This window comes from Melopsittacus undulatus, chromosome Z (assembly GCF_012275295.1).
Source record: "Melopsittacus undulatus isolate bMelUnd1 chromosome Z, bMelUnd1.mat.Z, whole genome shotgun sequence".
In the NCBI taxonomy this organism is placed as follows: Eukaryota; Metazoa; Chordata; class Aves; order Psittaciformes; family Psittaculidae; genus Melopsittacus; species Melopsittacus undulatus.
Window position 1 is genome coordinate 99,930,028 of NC_047557.1, and position 17,859 is coordinate 99,947,886.

A 17,859-nucleotide genomic window follows, 5' to 3' on the forward strand; every position below is an offset into this window, starting at 1 on the left:
AATGACGGGGAGGAGAGAGTGCCCTTTCTGTGCTCTTGAAGAATGACTGTGGAAACACTGGCTCAGACACTGAGTTCCAACAATAGTTATTACCACCAGGTGGAAGATTCTCAGCTTGCTTGGTTAATTCAGCCCTTTGTAAATCTTGTATTTCGACTTTCAGTCCTGTAGGGGAAAGTGAAGACCAGTTTTCTCCTTTATTTTCCCTCAAAACATTTCAGGTGCCTTTTTTATGGATGCAGATAATTATAAAATAACTGCTTTTCCTGATTGTCTCTTACAATCTGGTGTGATTGTATTGGCTCTGAAATGACATGAATATTAATCGTTGTAGTGGAAATGAAAAGCAGACAGACCACAGCAAAGATCTGTGGGTGACTAGTTTGATATGGAGCTGTTTGAAAAGTTGCTGGAGATGGTAGAAAATCATGTTCCTGCTGTGCCTGTGTCACAACCAGCCTGGTCTTCCTGCACCCACATCAGACAACAGCACTGTCAGCTTCTCCTCGTGAAAGGGCTGTCGAGTACTAGCTTGAACAGTAAGATTTGCACGCATGTGAACATTCACTTATGATGTAAAGGAGAATGATGATTTATTTGGTATAGCCTTTCTTACTACTTTTTTTTTTCCCCTTTGGTTTCCTATTCCTGAAAAACAAGTTGAATTTTGGCCGAACCATCCTTTCTAAACAGAAGCACTTTTGCCATCGACTCTGGGCACATAGTCAAAGTAAGCATCTAAAGGGGATATTTTTTTAAGTATGAGCTGGAAACTTTTTTTAGCCAGAGGGTACTGTTAAGTGTATTTTGAGCGTGTTATTATGCCTCAAGGGTCAGACATTTCATACAGTATTAAATAAAAAGTTCTCATCATTATTATGTATTCTCTACACAGGGGCTCAAGAGAAGTGTTGCTTCAACTTCTTGTAAGGTAAATAAAAGAAAGGTTTCTGAAAATAAATAGTGCCATGCTCTAAAATGCTCTCTTTAGCTCAAAATTATTTTCAGTATCACTTAGTGTGAATTAAAACCTAAGTGCTGCCTCTTCTTTTTGTTTCAGTTGTTGTGTACTTCAAGGGTAAGAATCAGTAGTTATGTTAATACTGACACATACTCATTACAACATGAGCTTAGAAAGCAGAGGAAATAAAGGAAAAAAATAATTATGTGTCACTGCCTTCCCCTTCCAGATGATGGCAAATTAAATAACATGATCATCTGATGTTCTTTTTGACTCTTGCAATCCTGCTTGCTTTGGTGAAGACACACAGGTGACCTTCACACTTAAAAAGTGCTTATTCTGCCAAAGACAACTTCTAGTATTGCACACTTCCCCTGTTCCATTATATATGGAACCAGCCTTTTCTGCTCAAATCTGTGGGAGTTTTATTCTCTACCTTATTTCAGTTCTTACCAGTTGAAGGTTTAGTACAGATATGTTTATATGATATGTAAGTGTTGTCTTGCTCTGCTCTCAAGGCTGTACATAGTCGGGGCCAGTTTTGTTTGGACAGGCATGTCTAGATAGTTTTCTGTTTGGAGCTGTGGTTCTGTGTGTAACCCACAGGGTGAACTGTACAAGGTCTGTATGCAGTTGGGCAGATTTCTGTGGTGTTCCTCCAGCCTATCACTTGTTTCTATCGTGTATTGTAAGACCATATTCACATATACAGGGCTATGTAGGGCTATTACTATTACTTTCTCAACAGGCAAGGTCCAAACCACTGCTGAGAAGATACTAACTAGACAGAGGTATTAGACTGTAGTTAGGCTCAGAGAAGAAGAATTATTACTGTAAGCTTAAGCTAATGTACCATTCATTAGCATTTTGAATGGAATAATAATGATGCCATGTATTTCCAACTCATGGAGGCTGGAATGAGAGCAGCCCTGTGGAGAAGGACTTGGGGATGTTGGGTGGTGAGAAACTGAACATGAGCCACTTCAGTGTGTGCTCGCAGCCCAGAAAGCAACCATATCCTGGGCTGCGTCAAAAGCATCATGATCAGCAGGTCGAAGGATGGGATCCTGTCCATCAGCTCTGCTCTTATGAGACCTCACTTGGAGCATTGTGTGCAGTTCTGGTGCCCTCAACATGAAAAGGACATGGAACTGTTGGAACAAGTCCAGAGGAGGCCACGAGGATGACCAGGGGCTGGAGCACCTCCCGTATGAAGACAGGCTGAGAAAGTTGGGGCTGTTCAGCCTGGAGAAGAGAAGGCTGCATGGAGACCTCATAGCAGCCTTCCAGTGTCTGACGACAGCCTACAGGGATGCCAGGGAGGGACTCTTCATTAGGGTCTGTAGCAACAGGACAAGGGGTGATTGATCAGTTCAAACTCAAACAGGGGAAGTTCAGGTTAGATAAAAGGAAAAAGTTCTGCCCCATGAGGGTGGTGAGGTGCTGGCACAGGCTGCATAAAGAAGTGGTAAATGCCACATCCTTTGCAGTGTTCAAGACCAGGTTGGACAGAGCTTTGGGCTACGTGGTCTAGTGTGAGATGTCCCTTCCCATGGCAGGGGGGGTTGGAACTGCATGATTTTAAGATCCTTTCCAACTCAAGCCGTTCTGTCATTGCATGATTCTATGACTTAAAAGTCTTGGTTGGTGAGGAGCTCAATAAGACCTGGCAGTGTGTGCTTGCAGCCCAGAACCCCTGTGTGTGCTGGGCTGCATCCCCAGAGCATGAGTAGCAGGTCAAGGGAGGGGATTCTCCACTGCTTTTGCACTTAGGAGAGACCCCCTTGCAATCCTGTGTCCAGCTCTGGGGCAACAGCACAAGAGGGACATGGAGCTGTTGGAGTGAGTCAGAAGAGGCTACCAAGATGCTCCAAGGGCTGGAGAAGCTCTGTTCTGGAGACAGGCTGAGAGAGCTGGGCTGGTTCAACAGGAGTTTGTGTCTGGGCACTCTGAAGTCAACACGATTCCTGTCTTGGATAGTGAGGGAAGCGGTGACAAGGATGGAGCCCTTACTGCTGCTTGGGGAGCTGCTCATCTTTAGCTAAAGGACATTTCAGTGAAAGACACTAAATTGCTCTTTAATTAAACAATGCAAGACTGCCCAAGGCATGCTCCTACATGGACTCGTGGTGTCTTTAGTTGTATGATGTGGATTTCTTCTTACGGGCTGACCGAGTTTCTACTTGAGGAAGCAGCAGATTTTGAAGAAAAAGTGAATGGAGCAGTCTGTCTCTCTTAGATCTATTGTTTCAGGCTCTCTGCATGCTCAGGAAGACATCAGTTATATATGAGTCATTTCTGTCTTTAAATCCACAAAACTCTGAAGTGCAATACATTTGGGTGAATCCTTGGACACTGATCTCATAACGGAACTTGAGGAACTGAGGCCTGCTTATGTTTTAGTTTGTCCCAGACCAAGATATTTTACTGACAGAACATGAAGTCCATGCCCTGAAGAATTTACAAGCAGAATTAACAAGTTTTAATGATAAGAACCTTTATTCAAGTAGTAATTCTTCATTTACTGCCTGTTGTAGCTGTGGCCCTGCTGCTAGCACATAGGTTGACCTTGGTTATGTCTGCATAGGCAGTTTGTGCCTCATTGAGGTGGATACCAACCCTTATGTCCTCTCTTCTTTGCTGTGACTTAAGGATTCCTGGGATTAGGAAGGAGTGAGATACTCTTCTGTCTTAAGACTCATGATTAAAACATATACAGTGACAAAAAAGTGCCTGGATGCTGGTGAGAAGTCTGAAACACTGGTGAAAGCCGGGGAGTCTGCTTTTAATAGGGGAACAAAGTGATCCCGAACACAGGCTTGATTGCAGTTCACTTGCAGCAGTAGAGGAGCCTGCACTTCACTGCTGTGTGATGAGAAGAAAAGTTCAGCAGTACAATGGGAAATACTTTACTGAGCCAACTTTGTTCAGAAGTAATTAAAAATGAGGCCTTTTTATTCTCTGTGCAGCCTGATGTCCTTGCCTGTCATGTGGTTCAGCACATTCTTTCCAGCTCCTTTCATGGCACAAACAAGTTGGGATGTTATTGCATGCCCCTCTTTTTCAGGGTTCAGTGGGGAAAGATGCTGAACAGCTCCGGAGGCTGGTCAATGTGAGCAAACCCAGCTCCATGCTCCTGGCAGCAGTGTGGCATCCAGCAGCGACCACCCTAGGTGTTACATTGCAGACGTGAGCTTCACAGGGCCATTCTACCCTTCTTCCTCCCCTCACTTGAGAGAGATGCTGGGAGAACACAGTATCAGATGAACGGAGCCTCTATGCCATCCATTAGGCAGGAGAACATGGTCACTTCGGAGAGGATTTTGGAGGGGATTTTCTTTTGTTCAATATTAGTCACAGCGTGGTGTGTGGCACAGAGCAGTGAGGCAACATTGTAATCTGCTAACAATAAAAGCGAGGTGGCGAAGTGCCACTCAGCGCTGAAAACTATACAGTCATTCCGGTTTTCCTTCAGACAGCTATGTCCATGCATTTCCTGGAACAAGGACAAGGCCACACAGCTTCAAATTCACCCAAGACAACAGCGGGTAAACAAGCTGTGTTGCTGTGTAGTCTTCTCCAAGTGAAGAGAGTCAGAGATTGTTTCCATAGAGAGAAAAAAGGGAGGATTAAATCTCAGCATCGGGGTGGGGAGGGAGGAGAGCCCTCTTCTGGGTCACACCACCAGGTCCGTATTCCCATCTCCATGCCATCAGTCCCTAGTCCCCTCCTATAAAGCAGTCTTCACAGACAGAGGCTTTATCCCATTATCTTTGGAGACCAATAAAACAGCTCCAAAAAGGGATGGTTAAATACTGTCTTCAAGTCATGTCTGCCTTTTTTTCTCATTGTCTTCTACTGCTCCTAAGGGAGAAACAAATGGGTTTTAGGGGAATGTTTCCATTGAGAAAATCTAGCACTGGGGATGCATTTTACTCCATGACTGCAGCAAGGGGTGAGGAAGGGGAGGAAATGCATGTGCTTGGTTTTCTCTCATTCGTGTTCCTCAGGAGCAACAACCCCATGTAGTAGTTCTGCCTCTGGAGGAAACATCTGTAGCTTTGCCCATGTTACTCAGGCAAATATACCCCCTCCGTGAGGTAGGCTGTTGTGTACAAATGCTTTTATTTCCTCATTGCCATCTATTAAAGATTATCTCCCTACAAGAAAAGTGAACCATTTCCCATGTTTTCATGTGTAATGTCTGTGATGTCTGCTATAAACATCGTTAAACCTTTCCCTGCCCCTACATTGACATAGGTATAAAAGTCACCGCTTTTCATCTTTCAAAGCCCTGCAGAAATGTTTAGGGTCATGTATCCTGCCATTGTTCTGGGCTGGGCATCCCACTGAAGTCACTGGGAGAAATTAGTTCAGGATATGGACCTATCTAGTCAATCGTTGCAGTGGCCCCAGAAACATCTATGTTTTACAGATGGGAAAGTTGGGAAGGCGGAGATGGCTCCTGCTAGACTGGATCCAACTGATAATTCCCACCACTTTGGAAAACAAATGGAGAGAGCAGACTAGAAACCTATTAAAAGCCTTGGTAGCCTTTGGACTTCTGTATGTCACAGGTACGTCACAACCTAGAAGGGCATCTTGTTGCTTCCCAGTGGATTCTGCAGATCCCCAAGCTCCAGAGGAACCTTCCAGGCCTGGCACACAGCACCTCCCTCCAGTCCAAGGGACAAACCACAGCTGTTTTGCCCTGGGATACAAGACACAAGAGAGAAACTGAGATACTTTCCCCTAAATGTGCCTCCTCCAGAGGTCTGGCAAGTCACACAAGTGTGTTACAATCCACCCATCCCATTCAGGAACACATGGAGCTGAACTGGGGTGATTTTCTTTCTTTAAGGAAAAAGGCAAACATACGGGACTGTTGGGAAAAGGGAAAGGAGAGAAACATCCATGAAATGCTGCAAAACCTTTGACATTTCTAGGCATTAGTGTATCCATTGCTGCCTCTCAGTATTTTTGAGCGACTAATTGTTCAGACAAGAGTAATACTTAAATTTTTCCAGGGGGATATCATGTTTTCAGAGTGTTTCCAGGCACCTCCACTGCTCAGTCTCCAAAGTGTGGCGTTTCCGTCTCTCTGAAGAGGTGATTACTCAGGTAGCTACTCAACAACAGCTTTTCTTTACCACCACAGAAGAACACAACTGCCATAGCAAGTTCTGCTTCAAGTGAACTCTTGGTCCTGTAAGCCCGTGCAAGACTTTCCAGGCCATGTCATCTTGCTTTCCCAGGTGTGTTTGCTTATTTTTGCAGTAATTAGCCTGAAACTGAGCCACAGAACTGCACTTTCTGTACCAGCCTGGCTTTTTCAACTCCTGATGGTTTAAATAAAGAAATGCCTATGTTTAAGCTCATGTATGTACACAAGGGTAAGAACTACTGAAGTGGCTCTGCCAGTGTCCCCACATCTCTTTCCATAGTTAAGCAGAGATGGTTTGACCTCTAGAATTGTCACTTGCTCTCTGATGCTTGTCCCAGTGGCCTTCAGTCTTCCTGGGATCTCTCAGAGGACCTGTGGGAAGTATCCAAGAAGAGGAAATTCATGCTTACGACACAGTGATTCACCTCAGTGAAGTGTTCTGATGGATTTTACAAGGGCATGTGGTGACAGGACAAGGGGGAATGGCTTTAAACTGTAAGAGGATAGATTTAGACATTGGGCAGAAGCTGTTCCCTGTGAGGGTGCTGAGGCACTGGCACAGGGTGCCCAGAGAAGCTGTGGCTGCCCCATCCCTGGCAGTGCTCAAGGCCAGGCTGGACACAGGGGCTTGGAGCAGCTGCTCCAGTGGAAGGGGTCCCTGCCCATGGCAGGGGCTAGAGCTGGATGAGCTTTAAGCTTCCTTCCAACCCAAACCAGTCTGGGGTTCTATGATATGATTCTATGATCTGCATCTTCCTTGCAAAAAGTTAACTCATCTTAAGATCTGAGTTAAAATCAAGTTTATCAGAAGTTTGGTGGGTCAGAGCAACCTGTAATAGTGGGAATTGGTCCCAGAGAGCTTTTTATGAGCCTGTACAAATAGCTCTCCAGCCCAGCAGCTCAGTAAGGTTTAATCCTTCTGTTGTCTTTCCTTACTAATATTCTAATTTTAGTTCCTTACTAAGCAAGATGAATACTGGCAGTGAAAGTTACTTAAAGACCCAACTGAGCTGCATGCCTTTCCTCCTAATTGTTTCTATGAATATCAGCTCTGGATTGTGGAGCTGATGCTAGTGCTCAGGACATACCCTGCTCATTGAAGGGGGGCTCCATTAGCCAGACATATGCTCACCTGCACCAGATATTTCTTCCTAGAGGATGACTCCCAGTGGCAAAGATTTCATAGGAATGTGTGAACACAAAGCCCAAAGAATGGTCTTTTCCTGCAGAGATCAGTCTCAGGCAGCAGTTATGCTTGTAAATATGCATGGAAAGACAACAAATGTTCAGGCATGATCTTCCAAAAGCATTGCAGTGACACAGAAATCAAAGCTCTCATTTTAAATGTGACAAGAACTATGGCATGGATTCCCCTAGGTACATAGGTCCCAAATTCCTTGGTTTTGAGAGAGAAATCAGGCATCCGGTTATTTGGATGGATATGAAAATCTACCTGCTAACTAATCTACCTACCTCAGACGTGGCTTTCCAAATACCCATTTAAGGTCCAAAGTGTCTGTTCCTACCAGTTAAGTCTCCAAAGAGCAGGTTTTCTGCTAGTCTGCTCAACCAGCCTCATCCAAGAGCATCATGTGCCAAACAGCTGCATTCAGACACTGTTTCCTCCTACCACTTGCTAAGTGTCCCTTCCTGGGTGCAGAACAGCCCCGATCCAGAAGCCCCTATGAACTTGGCCTGTTCAACCCCAAACATTGCAATGCCGAATCTGAAGATGCAACAGAGGGAACCTTCAGGGTTCCGGGTGCCAGAAAGGAACAAGAAAACAAATGAAAGAAGAAACGAAAGGAAAGATTTAACACACACATGCACGTAGGGATAGGGAAGGTCAGAAGCCACCAGATCCAGCTGGGTTTGAAGCCTGATTTTGGGAAGACAAGCGTCCGAGGAGGAGCAGTACCGGTGCTGCCGGCCTCTGACAGCAGGTGGCGCTGCCTCCAAGGGAACGGCACCGTCGGACCCCTCTTGGGATCCCCCCACATTCCCGAGAGGCCCCTCGACGGCAGCGCTTCCCTTCCCAGAAGGACCCCAGATCCCCCCCATAACATGTCCCCACGCTGTGGGGGACCCAGCCCTGCATCGCCTGTTGCAGGGGCTCCACAGTGTATGTCCCCGCTTCGAGATCCCCCCATCATCCCGAAGCTGTGCCCCAAAGTGGTACCTTGCATTCCTCATGAACACACTGGGGGACAGAAACCCGGCCGGGGTGGCAGCGGCCAACAAGGGATCCAGCACGGGATGACCCTGTAGGAGTGGGAGAAGCCTCTGGAGAGGAGAAATGGGAAGCACAGAGGTTGCCAATGCACCCCTGCAATGGCAGGGCATGGCCCTGGTCCCGTACTCCCAGCCGGGGGTACGTCCTGCACCAAATCTCATTGGATGCACCAGGCCATGTTTCTCACTATGCTCCAAAATTTCAGCCTAATTTCATGGGCATCTGCAATGAGAAACTCTTTCCTACCGTAAAAGTGCCAAAACCCCACAGAAAACTGTGTTGCTGTGTCACATACGGAATGGAAAGTGGGTGATGAGATTGCTGACACTGAACCGAGCCACAGCAGCTGACCATGATCAGATCTGGGCCATTACATGAGAAAATACGGTGTTTCTGAGCAAGCCTATGTCTCATCTCCTTGCACAGGAGATTTCTGAGCAAGCTGGCTTCTACTTGACTCCTGCCAGAGCCCAACAAGATGTACGAGTGAAGCTTGTACAAAGGGATTGCTGTGGTGGTAGCTACGGGTTTTTACTATCCATTTGGACAATATATATAGGAAAAAACTCGAGTTTGTCTTGTACAGAAGAGCTGGGGACAGGAGCTGGTGGGGTTTCATCTTCTCCTCTCTGCTGTAGGTGTCTGAGATGGAGAGCTGCCTGTTTAGACTGCGCTCACTGGCTTGAGGAATATGTGGCGTCCATGGTATGCGGTGGTTCTGTTTTTCCAGGTTTGGAAAACGACAGGAGGGAGGAAAATGAATCGTGTAAACCTTTGTTGGGAACAAGCCCCTTCAAGCAGGACCTGAGGCTCGCAAGGTGCCTGCCTGCCCTTTCCAGCCTGGCAACGGTGCCACACACAAACAGGCACGTCCAAGATTAATCCTCGAGGATGAAGATGAACCTTGGGAGCAACAGTGAAATATCAGCAAAGGAAGAACCAGTTGGCAAAGGCTGAACTCCTAAGCCCGGACCTTTATCTCAGCCACACCTAGCACAGATATGTGCTTTAAGAGCAAAAACCCCTCGGTTTTCAGCTTGGATATAAAAAGGATGGGAATGACGCGGCTTACCTCCGACAGGGATGGGCAGCAGTGCAGACGATGGAGGGATCAAGCCATAAAGGCATAAAACCAGGAAAACCCCACTAAATACTGCAGGCTGATTGTTGTTGGCTTGAACAGATCTCCTCTAAAAATAAAAATCCAACCCCCAAATCCCCAAACCAACCCCCCCCATAAAAAACCCAAACAACAACAAAACCCCCACTCACTGTGAAAGGCCCTCACCAGCTCTGATAGAGCCTTTCCCACCTGCCTTAATTAAAAGAATGGTTAGATTTGTTGTTGTTACCAGCTAACTTTGCTTTTAATTAAGCTGATTACACACAGCTGGGCTAATTACCGCGCAGTAACCTAATTTCCCCATATAAAGGCAGAAACACACAGCCAACTAATCAGATTAATTTGCGTGCATCTTTCTTTTTTTCAATGAGTGTATAATATTCATAGTGTGAGCGCTGAGACAGGCATATCGGACCACGGATTAAAGCGAAAATCCATGGGTATGGGAGGAAACTCAATTTGACCAAATAAACCCAAATTCTGCAGAAAAAGACTTATTTTTGTGATGAGCCGGACTTTGTGTCCCCATTGCCTTTTCTCCTCTCGCTGCGGATTTATCTCTGCCCGGCGCAGGACCATGATGGTGTAGAACTTAATCGGTTTGAATACTATTACTATTATTACGATTATTACTATCGCTCTGCTGCGGCTGCTATCACCGAAGGTTCCGCGGGGATGCGCGGTTCGGGATGCCCGAAAAATGACCATATCCCTCCCGGGATGGAGAAGGAGAGAGAAGGAGCCGCAGGCTCCATCCCCGCAGCGCCGCGCCTCGTCCCCGGATAAGAAGCAAAGAATAAGACTCAAACCCCTCCTTTCGCTTTCTCCTTGGATGGGGGGGAGAGAATTAATTATAACAAATAGAGAAAAACTTAAATCGCCTCCGGTTTTCCTCCTTTCCGGATCCTCATTCTGAGTATTTCCAAGCTGGAAGACGCCACCAAGCTCCCCCCCTCTCCCCCAGAATTCCCTTTCGAGCCCTCACCGAGGTGGGGAATTAGAACAGGAATGTTTGTGGGAGCGCTTCGCGGAGCCCACGGACTCCTCAGATATAACTACGCGTGTTACACCGCATGCTCGTTTATTTGCTGCTCGTACAATCGTGAAGCCCATGTACAAATAACATACATGTTTTATTTTGGTTCGACTTTTTTTTTTCCTTTAGGGACAAAAAGTACAGAAAAGGGCAGGGAGGAAAAAAAAATAACCCCACAAAGTTACAAATTTATACAGTGCAGAAAGAATTAAAATAGGTATCACCAAACTGTATGAAGTCAGGGCAAAAAGACAAAATACGGAGGGGGGTGAAGGAAGGGGAATAATCCTTCATTATATATATATTTCTATAAAAACATATGGAGAATTGCCTTTACACAGAGACCACGATCAGCTTAAAATTTATAAAGGTTAACTAGAAAAAAATCTATATGGCAAATATTGCCAACAGAGATTCACCGATTTAATACTGATCAACTGAGACTACTCGTGTCTCGATTATTAGCAACAACAACAAAAATAATGTAGAATAAATAGCAGGATGAGCATGGCTGTCTCTTTTCAAAGTGCCTTTTTCTCTCTGCATAGGGTTTGATCCTGCAGTTTTTATGCAGGAAAAAAGTAATATTAATAGCTAAAAAAATATCCCTCTGAGAGATTTTTGACCGCTGCGTGTTTGCTGCATAAAGAAAAGGAAGATGGGGGCATCTCTTTGAAGAATGGGCTCGAAATGAAGTGGGACCGAGGGGATCGAACTGGGGGACCCCGGTCGCTCCTCCCGCGGTGCAGGGCGGAGGGGCCGCGGGATGCGCCGGTTTTGGGGTCGGGAACGTTTACAGCCCCCCCCCAGGTCGAGCCGGCTCCGCACCCACCAGTAGCGCTGGTGGCACTGCTCAATGCCAAGGCCAAAACTGAATTAATAATTGAACTGTATATTTTTCCCTTTTTTCTTTTAAAAAGGGCTATCAAACCCTCAATTTGACGAATCCCTTAACGCAAACTCGCGGTCAGGGTTTTTTTGCGGGGAGGGTTCTTTGCTTTCTTCTCAACCCAACCCCAAACGAAGAAGCAGAAGAAGGCAGAGACCGTCCGTGATTGAGGACCCGCATTGAAGGGTCCGGCCGATGCTCAGCTGTGGGGCAAGTTTAGCCCCTATCCCCCAACCCACTCCCGAGGAGCCGGGATCTCTCCCTGGCACAGTCTTTTCGCAGAGACCCCCTCATTTCCATCGAGGGTCCGCGAGGGGGGGGCCGAGGCTCGGGTCAGGCCTCGACGCCCCCGGGAGGTGTTTTTTCCGCCCTGTATCACATAACGCACGGCTTGATGTCCTGGTATGTCACTTGTTGGTGGTAATAGGAGCCGCTGCCCGCTGAATGCATGGAGGAGGAGGCCATGGCGTTGAAAGAGAAGACGAATTCCTTTCTGTCGCACATGCTCGGAGACTGGGAATGATACCGCGGGATGCCTGCGGGACGGAGAGGAAAGATCGTCAGCCATCGGCATTATGTTCGATAGGGAAGTTGAAGACGGGGAGGGAGGGGAAAAGCCGCCGTCTGGGTTAAAAAACTCCAACAAAACAACCAAACCACAAAACAACGGCAAAACCCACCCCAACTTCTCCGCAGCCCCCAGAAATAGGGCGGAATTGGCCGTATTTCTGCGTTTTCACATAAATACATGGGCGCTCTTAGGGCTCCGCGGGTGCGGACAGGTGCGGTGGGGAAAACCTCCTGCCCAGCCTAAGGATGCTTCGAGGAGACGGAGTCTGGGTCGGGTCGGGTTTGATTTGCCCCCCATTTTACGCTCTTGAAGGTACTCGCTGCTTTTCCCATGTCTTCCGCAGGGTGCGGGGCAGGAAAGCGGGGCCGGGGGCAGGGACAGAGTGGAGAGGACGAGGGCTAAAGGCCGGGGGGTCCAGAGCTGTTCCTGCTCTTTCTGATGGCACTTGGGGACAGAAAACCCCATCTAAACTCGGGGTGCTCCGGGCAGGAGAGGCCGCTCTGGGTCCTGCTGCCCGCAGCGCCAGCGCCCATCGCCCGGGCGTTAAATCAGAGCGTTTTGGTTAAGGCCTCGGGCGGGCCCAGCGGCTCCTCGGGCTTGATTTTTGCCCTGTTTTCCAGCGGATCCGGGTGCGATCACAGCCGAGTTGCGGCCCGGGGCTGTGTTCGGGACAGGCCGCTCCGTCCGGCCCTGCTGATGCGCTTTATTTTCCTCCCCTTCACTTCGTGGTTGTGCCCCGTTATCACTCCCCTTCACACCCGTTTGTGCCTGGTAATTCTAAGGCCCGGGGTGATGTGCAAGGTTCCCCAAACCTGCCCCTTCACCGGTCACGGCTCCCAGGGCTGCCCCGTACCCTGAGATTCCACCCCCGAGATGAATTTCGGCCTCAAGACAAAGCCCAACTCCGGCCTCATCCCTCCTGAGGCCTCCTCCCGGCCTAACCACCGTCTGCCCCCTTCGAATAGCCAGGGCAAATCCCCTCCAGCAGCTCTACATAGGAGCCGGTGGCGATGCCGGGCCGGGGATGTGAGGCGCGGGGGCCCCCCGATTTCCGCATGGGCGGAGGGAGGCGATGGGCCTGGGAAACACAGCCCCGAAAGGAGCGGATGGAGGGGCCGGGAAGGTGCGGATGGCCGGCACCCTAGTGGGGAAATGCCCCCACTTGTTCTCCCTCCGCAGCTCTCCATGTCCCTATAGAAGGGGAAAGAACCCTAAGTCCGCAGCTCGCCGCCTGGCTGAGCCCGGAGGCCCCGACAGCAAAGCGGCTTCCATGGGTAGCAGAGCCCCGGCCCGGCCGGTCCCAGCCCCGCAGTAGCGGGGAACCCGGAGGCTGCTCGGGTGCAATCGGAAGGGAACAGAGGAGTGGATCCAGGAGGACCCACGCATGGCCATGAGCCCCCATCCGACCCCCGCGGCGGTGGCCTCGGTAAGTCCCACGCGTGTGTGCGCCTTACCTTGGAGCTCGGCGGTGTTGTGGCTGTTCTGGTGCAGGTAGGACTGGTCGAGGGAGTGCGTGGAAAGGCTGGAGGACAGCGGGTTGGCCGTGGGGTTGCAGGGCGACAGAGGCTGCTGCTTGATGTAAGATGCGCCGGTGTTCAAGGCCGCCGAGGCGGAGGGTGCCCACGCTGAGGCCGAGCTGGAGTAAACCGAGTGAGGCTCCATCACTCCCCCGCCGGCGAGCAGCGGGGAGGCGGGCACGGAGCTCTCGTGGTGCGGGTATTCCCCCGCCGAGGAGCCGGTGCAGCCGCCCATGTAGGAGTGCCCACCGTTGGCAGGCAGGTGGGGCACGGAGTGTCCCGCGAGGCCCATCCCCTCCACGTTGCTGGACAAGTGCCCGTTCATCATCCCCAGACCCCCTTCAAGGGAGAGGCTGTTGGGGGGGCAGGAGAGCCCCCCGGCCGAGCCCTGGAAGCCGTAGCTCTCGGGGAGGTGGTTGAAGCTGAGCCCGTTCATCATGCTGTACATGGGCTTCAGCGCTTGGCATTTCCTCCTGAAGCCGCGGGGTCGGCGGCGAAACGAGCCCTCCTCGAACATGAACTCGCTGGCCGGGTCGATGGTCCAGTAATGGCCCTTGCCCGGGCGTCCCAGTCCCTTGGGCAACTTGATGAAGCACTCGTTGAGAGAGAGGTTGTGGCGCACCGAGTTTTTCCAGCCCTGGTAAGAGCCGCGGAAGAAAGGGAAGCGGCTCTGCAAGAACTGATAGATCTCGCTGAGGGTCAGGCGTTTCGAGGGTGAGCTTTGGATGGCCATGACGATGAGGGCGATGTAGGAGTAAGGAGGTTTCTCCGGCCGCCGGATCCCCGCGTTGGTCTTCTTCGCCTTTGGACCGCCGCTGCCCGGGGCTCCACCGCTACCCGGAGCGCTGCCGGTCGCCCCTCCGGGCGCCGCGGAAGCGGTGTCCATGGCCGAGCTCTGCGGCTGCTTCTCGGCCACGGAGGACATGGGGCCGTAGCTGCTCTGCACCGGAGGAGGAGGGGGCTGAGAGGACAGAGCCTGCTGCGCTTCTGCAGTCATCTACGGCCGGGTCCTCGGCGGCCAGCCCCGGCCCTCCTCCGCCAACACCCCCCCCGCGCTCCCCCAAAAGGCCACGCTGCTGGGGGCTCGCCTCCACTCACCCCGCCTCCGGCCTCCTCCCGGCCCCCCGGAGGGGTTACTTTCCACCGGGAGGCTTCACCCCTCCGTGGATAAACAAATGGAAGCACCGATCCCCCCCCCAGCCCCCCTTTCCCTCCTCCTCCCACTTTATCCCTAAATCCGAGCCCGGCTGCAGAAGGCGAGCGAGAGAGGCGGAGGGTCGGGGGGGGGGGGGGGGTAGGGAAGCGGGATGGGGGGAGCGGGTGGAAGCGAGTTGAGCTCTGCTGCAGCGAGAAAGAAGCCGGCGGCCTCCGCCTTGTCCCTCGGCGGGCAGGGCTCCCGGGACCGCCGTCCCCGTCCCCCCCGCCCGGCTCTAACTGGGCCGGTGCTGCGGGGAGCTGCTTCCCATCGCGGTGGCTGTCGAGTCTGCCCCCGGACCCGCTGCTCGCCTTTTACTTTATCTCTAGCGGCGTCGTCTGCCGCTCCTTGACAGACGTAAGAGCGGGGGGCGATCCCCGCCCCGGCCCGGCCCCCTCCGCGCCAGCTCCCAGCTGGTGGGCAGCTTTTAAAGGGCCCTTTCCACGCCACCCCCAGCGACACAGGGGCTGCGCGACACATCCCAGCCCGTTCCCTGTGTGTGTGTTTTGGAGGGGGGACTTGTCACCCGTGGCCGTGGCGCTGCGTGGGGCTCCCCCATTTCCCCCCGTTTTCCCCGGCCACCCCTGCTAAAAGTCACTGGAGGGAGGTGGGAAGGGCCGTGGAAGGGGCCGGGGCGCGGCAGTGTGGGCCTGCGGGCAACGCGGAACTTCCGCGGGCGGCGCAAGGCAGCGGAGGTGCTGCCCGGCCGAGGGCTCCGCGCTGCGCGGAGTTTCACCCACTTGAAACCCCCTCTTCTTGCGCTCTTTTAAGCTCGGCGGGCCAGGGCAGGATGTTTATACTGCGCAATGTAAACACGGGCTCGGGGGTGCTTTAATAAAAAGAAATCGGCGAAAACTCCTGCTGCCTCTTGAAATGCCCTTTTCTGTCTTTGCAGCCGGGCCGGGGATTAGGAGCGGGCTTCGGACCCCTCGCCTGCTCCGAGGCTGCCTTAGGATGAGGCTAGGATGGGCTGTTTTGGGGGGAGAGTTATACAAATCTGTGCTGAAGTGTCGCAGTTGGAAGCCAGGAGCCTGATGCTCAGCTCCGGCGGATGCCACGGGCACAAATGCGGGGTGGGGGGAAAGAGAATAGGAAGACAAGGGGGAGAAACCCCCTTATCCTCCCCAACCCCTCCAAAAACACCCCAATACACCCTTTTGAGCATCGTCCCATCAGGAGAGATATCACTTAAGGTAAGTCGCTTAAAACCTTTGTCACATTCTTGCGGATCACGGGTGGAAATCTGCGCTCTTGGGGGGGTGTGAGGGTGGGTGGCAGGAGCCTGGGCTGCTGACTGAGAGCAAAGCAGATGCTCCGGCTACTGCAGCGTGCTCCCTTTCAGGACGGGGGAAAGGAAAAGAGAAAGGAAGGGGAGTAAAACAAGAGGAAGAGAAACCTTACATACATACACCCCTTTGCCCTTTGCAGGCCGCAGCGCTGAGGGTCCGTCCCGCTGCACCCAGTGCAGTCATAGAGGGGGGAACCTTCCCCAAACTTCCCCCCCCGCTCCCCGTCTTCCAGATTCGCTTTCAAAGTTTTGCCATGATCATTTAATACTTTTTACAAGAACGATAGATACCGATCGGGTTGAGAAACTCCCTCCGCGTTATTCACGGGCTGTTGTGAGCAGCCTCCGGGGCGCCTGTCACATCTGTGACACCACCGAGAGGGATTTCACATCAGGAGCTTCCCCCCCCACCTCTTCCCCTTCTTTTCCCCCTTCCCATCATATGCCCCCTCCCTGCAAAATCAACCCTTCTGCAGAAAGCACCGGCCCTCCCGTTCCCGGGGCAATTGGGAGTATGGGATGGGACATCGGAGAAGAGCAGGGGACAGTCGTGGCAAACAGACGCAGGCCGTGGCCAGGTACACAGTGAGGGGATGCAGGCAGGTATTTCTGGAGCTTCTTCCTTCAGGAGGAGAAGAAAAGTGCCCTGGAAAAATCGGTTTTTCGGGAAGCGATCCCGTTCCCTGGGTGTTACAGCCCCGGGGCTGCTGGTCCAGAATAAAACCCCCTCTTTTCGCTGTATTTCTTTGTATTTTAGAGGAGGGAGCGCATCGCTGACCCTGATCTTTGGTCTGCATCGAATGTCCCTCCCCGGGCTGCCAAAAGGGTGTTTTTCTTTGCTTTGCATCCCTCTGTGACTGAATCTCCCCAGCGTGCCTCCAAAACATGCGGAGATAGAGCTCGAAAAGCAACACAAAGAGCTCGTGTAAAATCCACGTTCAAAACCGCCCCACCAGCGCCGTTTCCACTAGGAAATAAGATAGCTCCGAGCAAAAAATATCCCAAAATAACCCAAAATAAACCAGCAAAAACACCCTCTCTGAGGAAATCAAACGGTTCCCTTTCAAAGCAAATAAGTCCTTGCGGGAGTGCCCTTTCTGTCCCCCGCACTATCTTTTCGGGCTAAGATTTGGTTAGTAAAGATTTGGTTTCCGATGTAATTATTATAGCCAGCGAACGTGAAAAACGCAAATATATCTCTCCAGGTTTAATAGGCCTAGCAGTGGGAATAGCAAAAACCTTGGACGGTTTTAAACCGAGCCCGTGAATTGGGGAAAAGGAGAGATTTAAAGCGGAAAAGCCGGGCCGGGCTATGTCCGATGGACGTGGGGGTCATGGTGGCTGTGAGTGTGACCTGCTTGTTTGCTGGTGCTTGAACCGATGGGGAGATCTGGGGAACGGGGTGAGAGAAGAAGCAAACTAAAAGATGATCTAGAGCAATCAGCCCTGAAAATCCCAGCACGGTTTGGAGCCCGTTTTGCCGGCCCGATCCCGTGTATTCCCCGCTCCCACCCCCAGCCCCTCTGCGCTTCCCAACCGGCTCCTTCCCAAACCCTCTCCCTTTCCCTCCCTCCCCGAAACCCGGCAGTGTTTTGTGTAAAAATAGACAAATCCGAGCTTTCTTCCTTTTCCTGCGCCGAAGGTATTTTCACTAGCTAATTGCTTAAGTGAAGTCAACTTTGCAAAGCAGGCCGGGTGTAACCCGAGTATGGAAATGTATATAGGTGGTATTGTTATAGGCGGGCTGGGTGCTGCTCCGAGAGGGGCCGGGGTGTTCCTGCGAGCCCAGACCACCCAGGGCGAGGGGAGTGACCGCTTCATGTCCCCCTCCCCGCTGCCCCTGCTTTGCATTAACACCACCCGCAGGACCCCCCCTCCCCTT

At 51.3% G+C, this 17,859-nt stretch overlaps 1 protein-coding gene across 1 annotated transcript; it reads right to left on the bottom strand.

The window, feature by feature from the left end:
* Positions 1–11,523: 11,523 nt before the first annotated feature.
* FOXF1 (forkhead box F1) lies at positions 11,524–14,491 on the bottom strand. Its single transcript, XM_005152359.3, has 2 exons — positions 13,432–14,491; positions 11,524–11,942 (listed from the first exon to the last, which is right to left on the bottom strand). The coding sequence occupies exons 1-2, from the start codon at positions 14,489–14,491 to the stop codon at positions 11,782–11,784; spliced, it is 1,221 nt and encodes a 406-aa protein (XP_005152416.2). The 3' UTR covers positions 11,524–11,781.
* Positions 14,492–17,859: the final 3,368 nt, after the last annotated feature.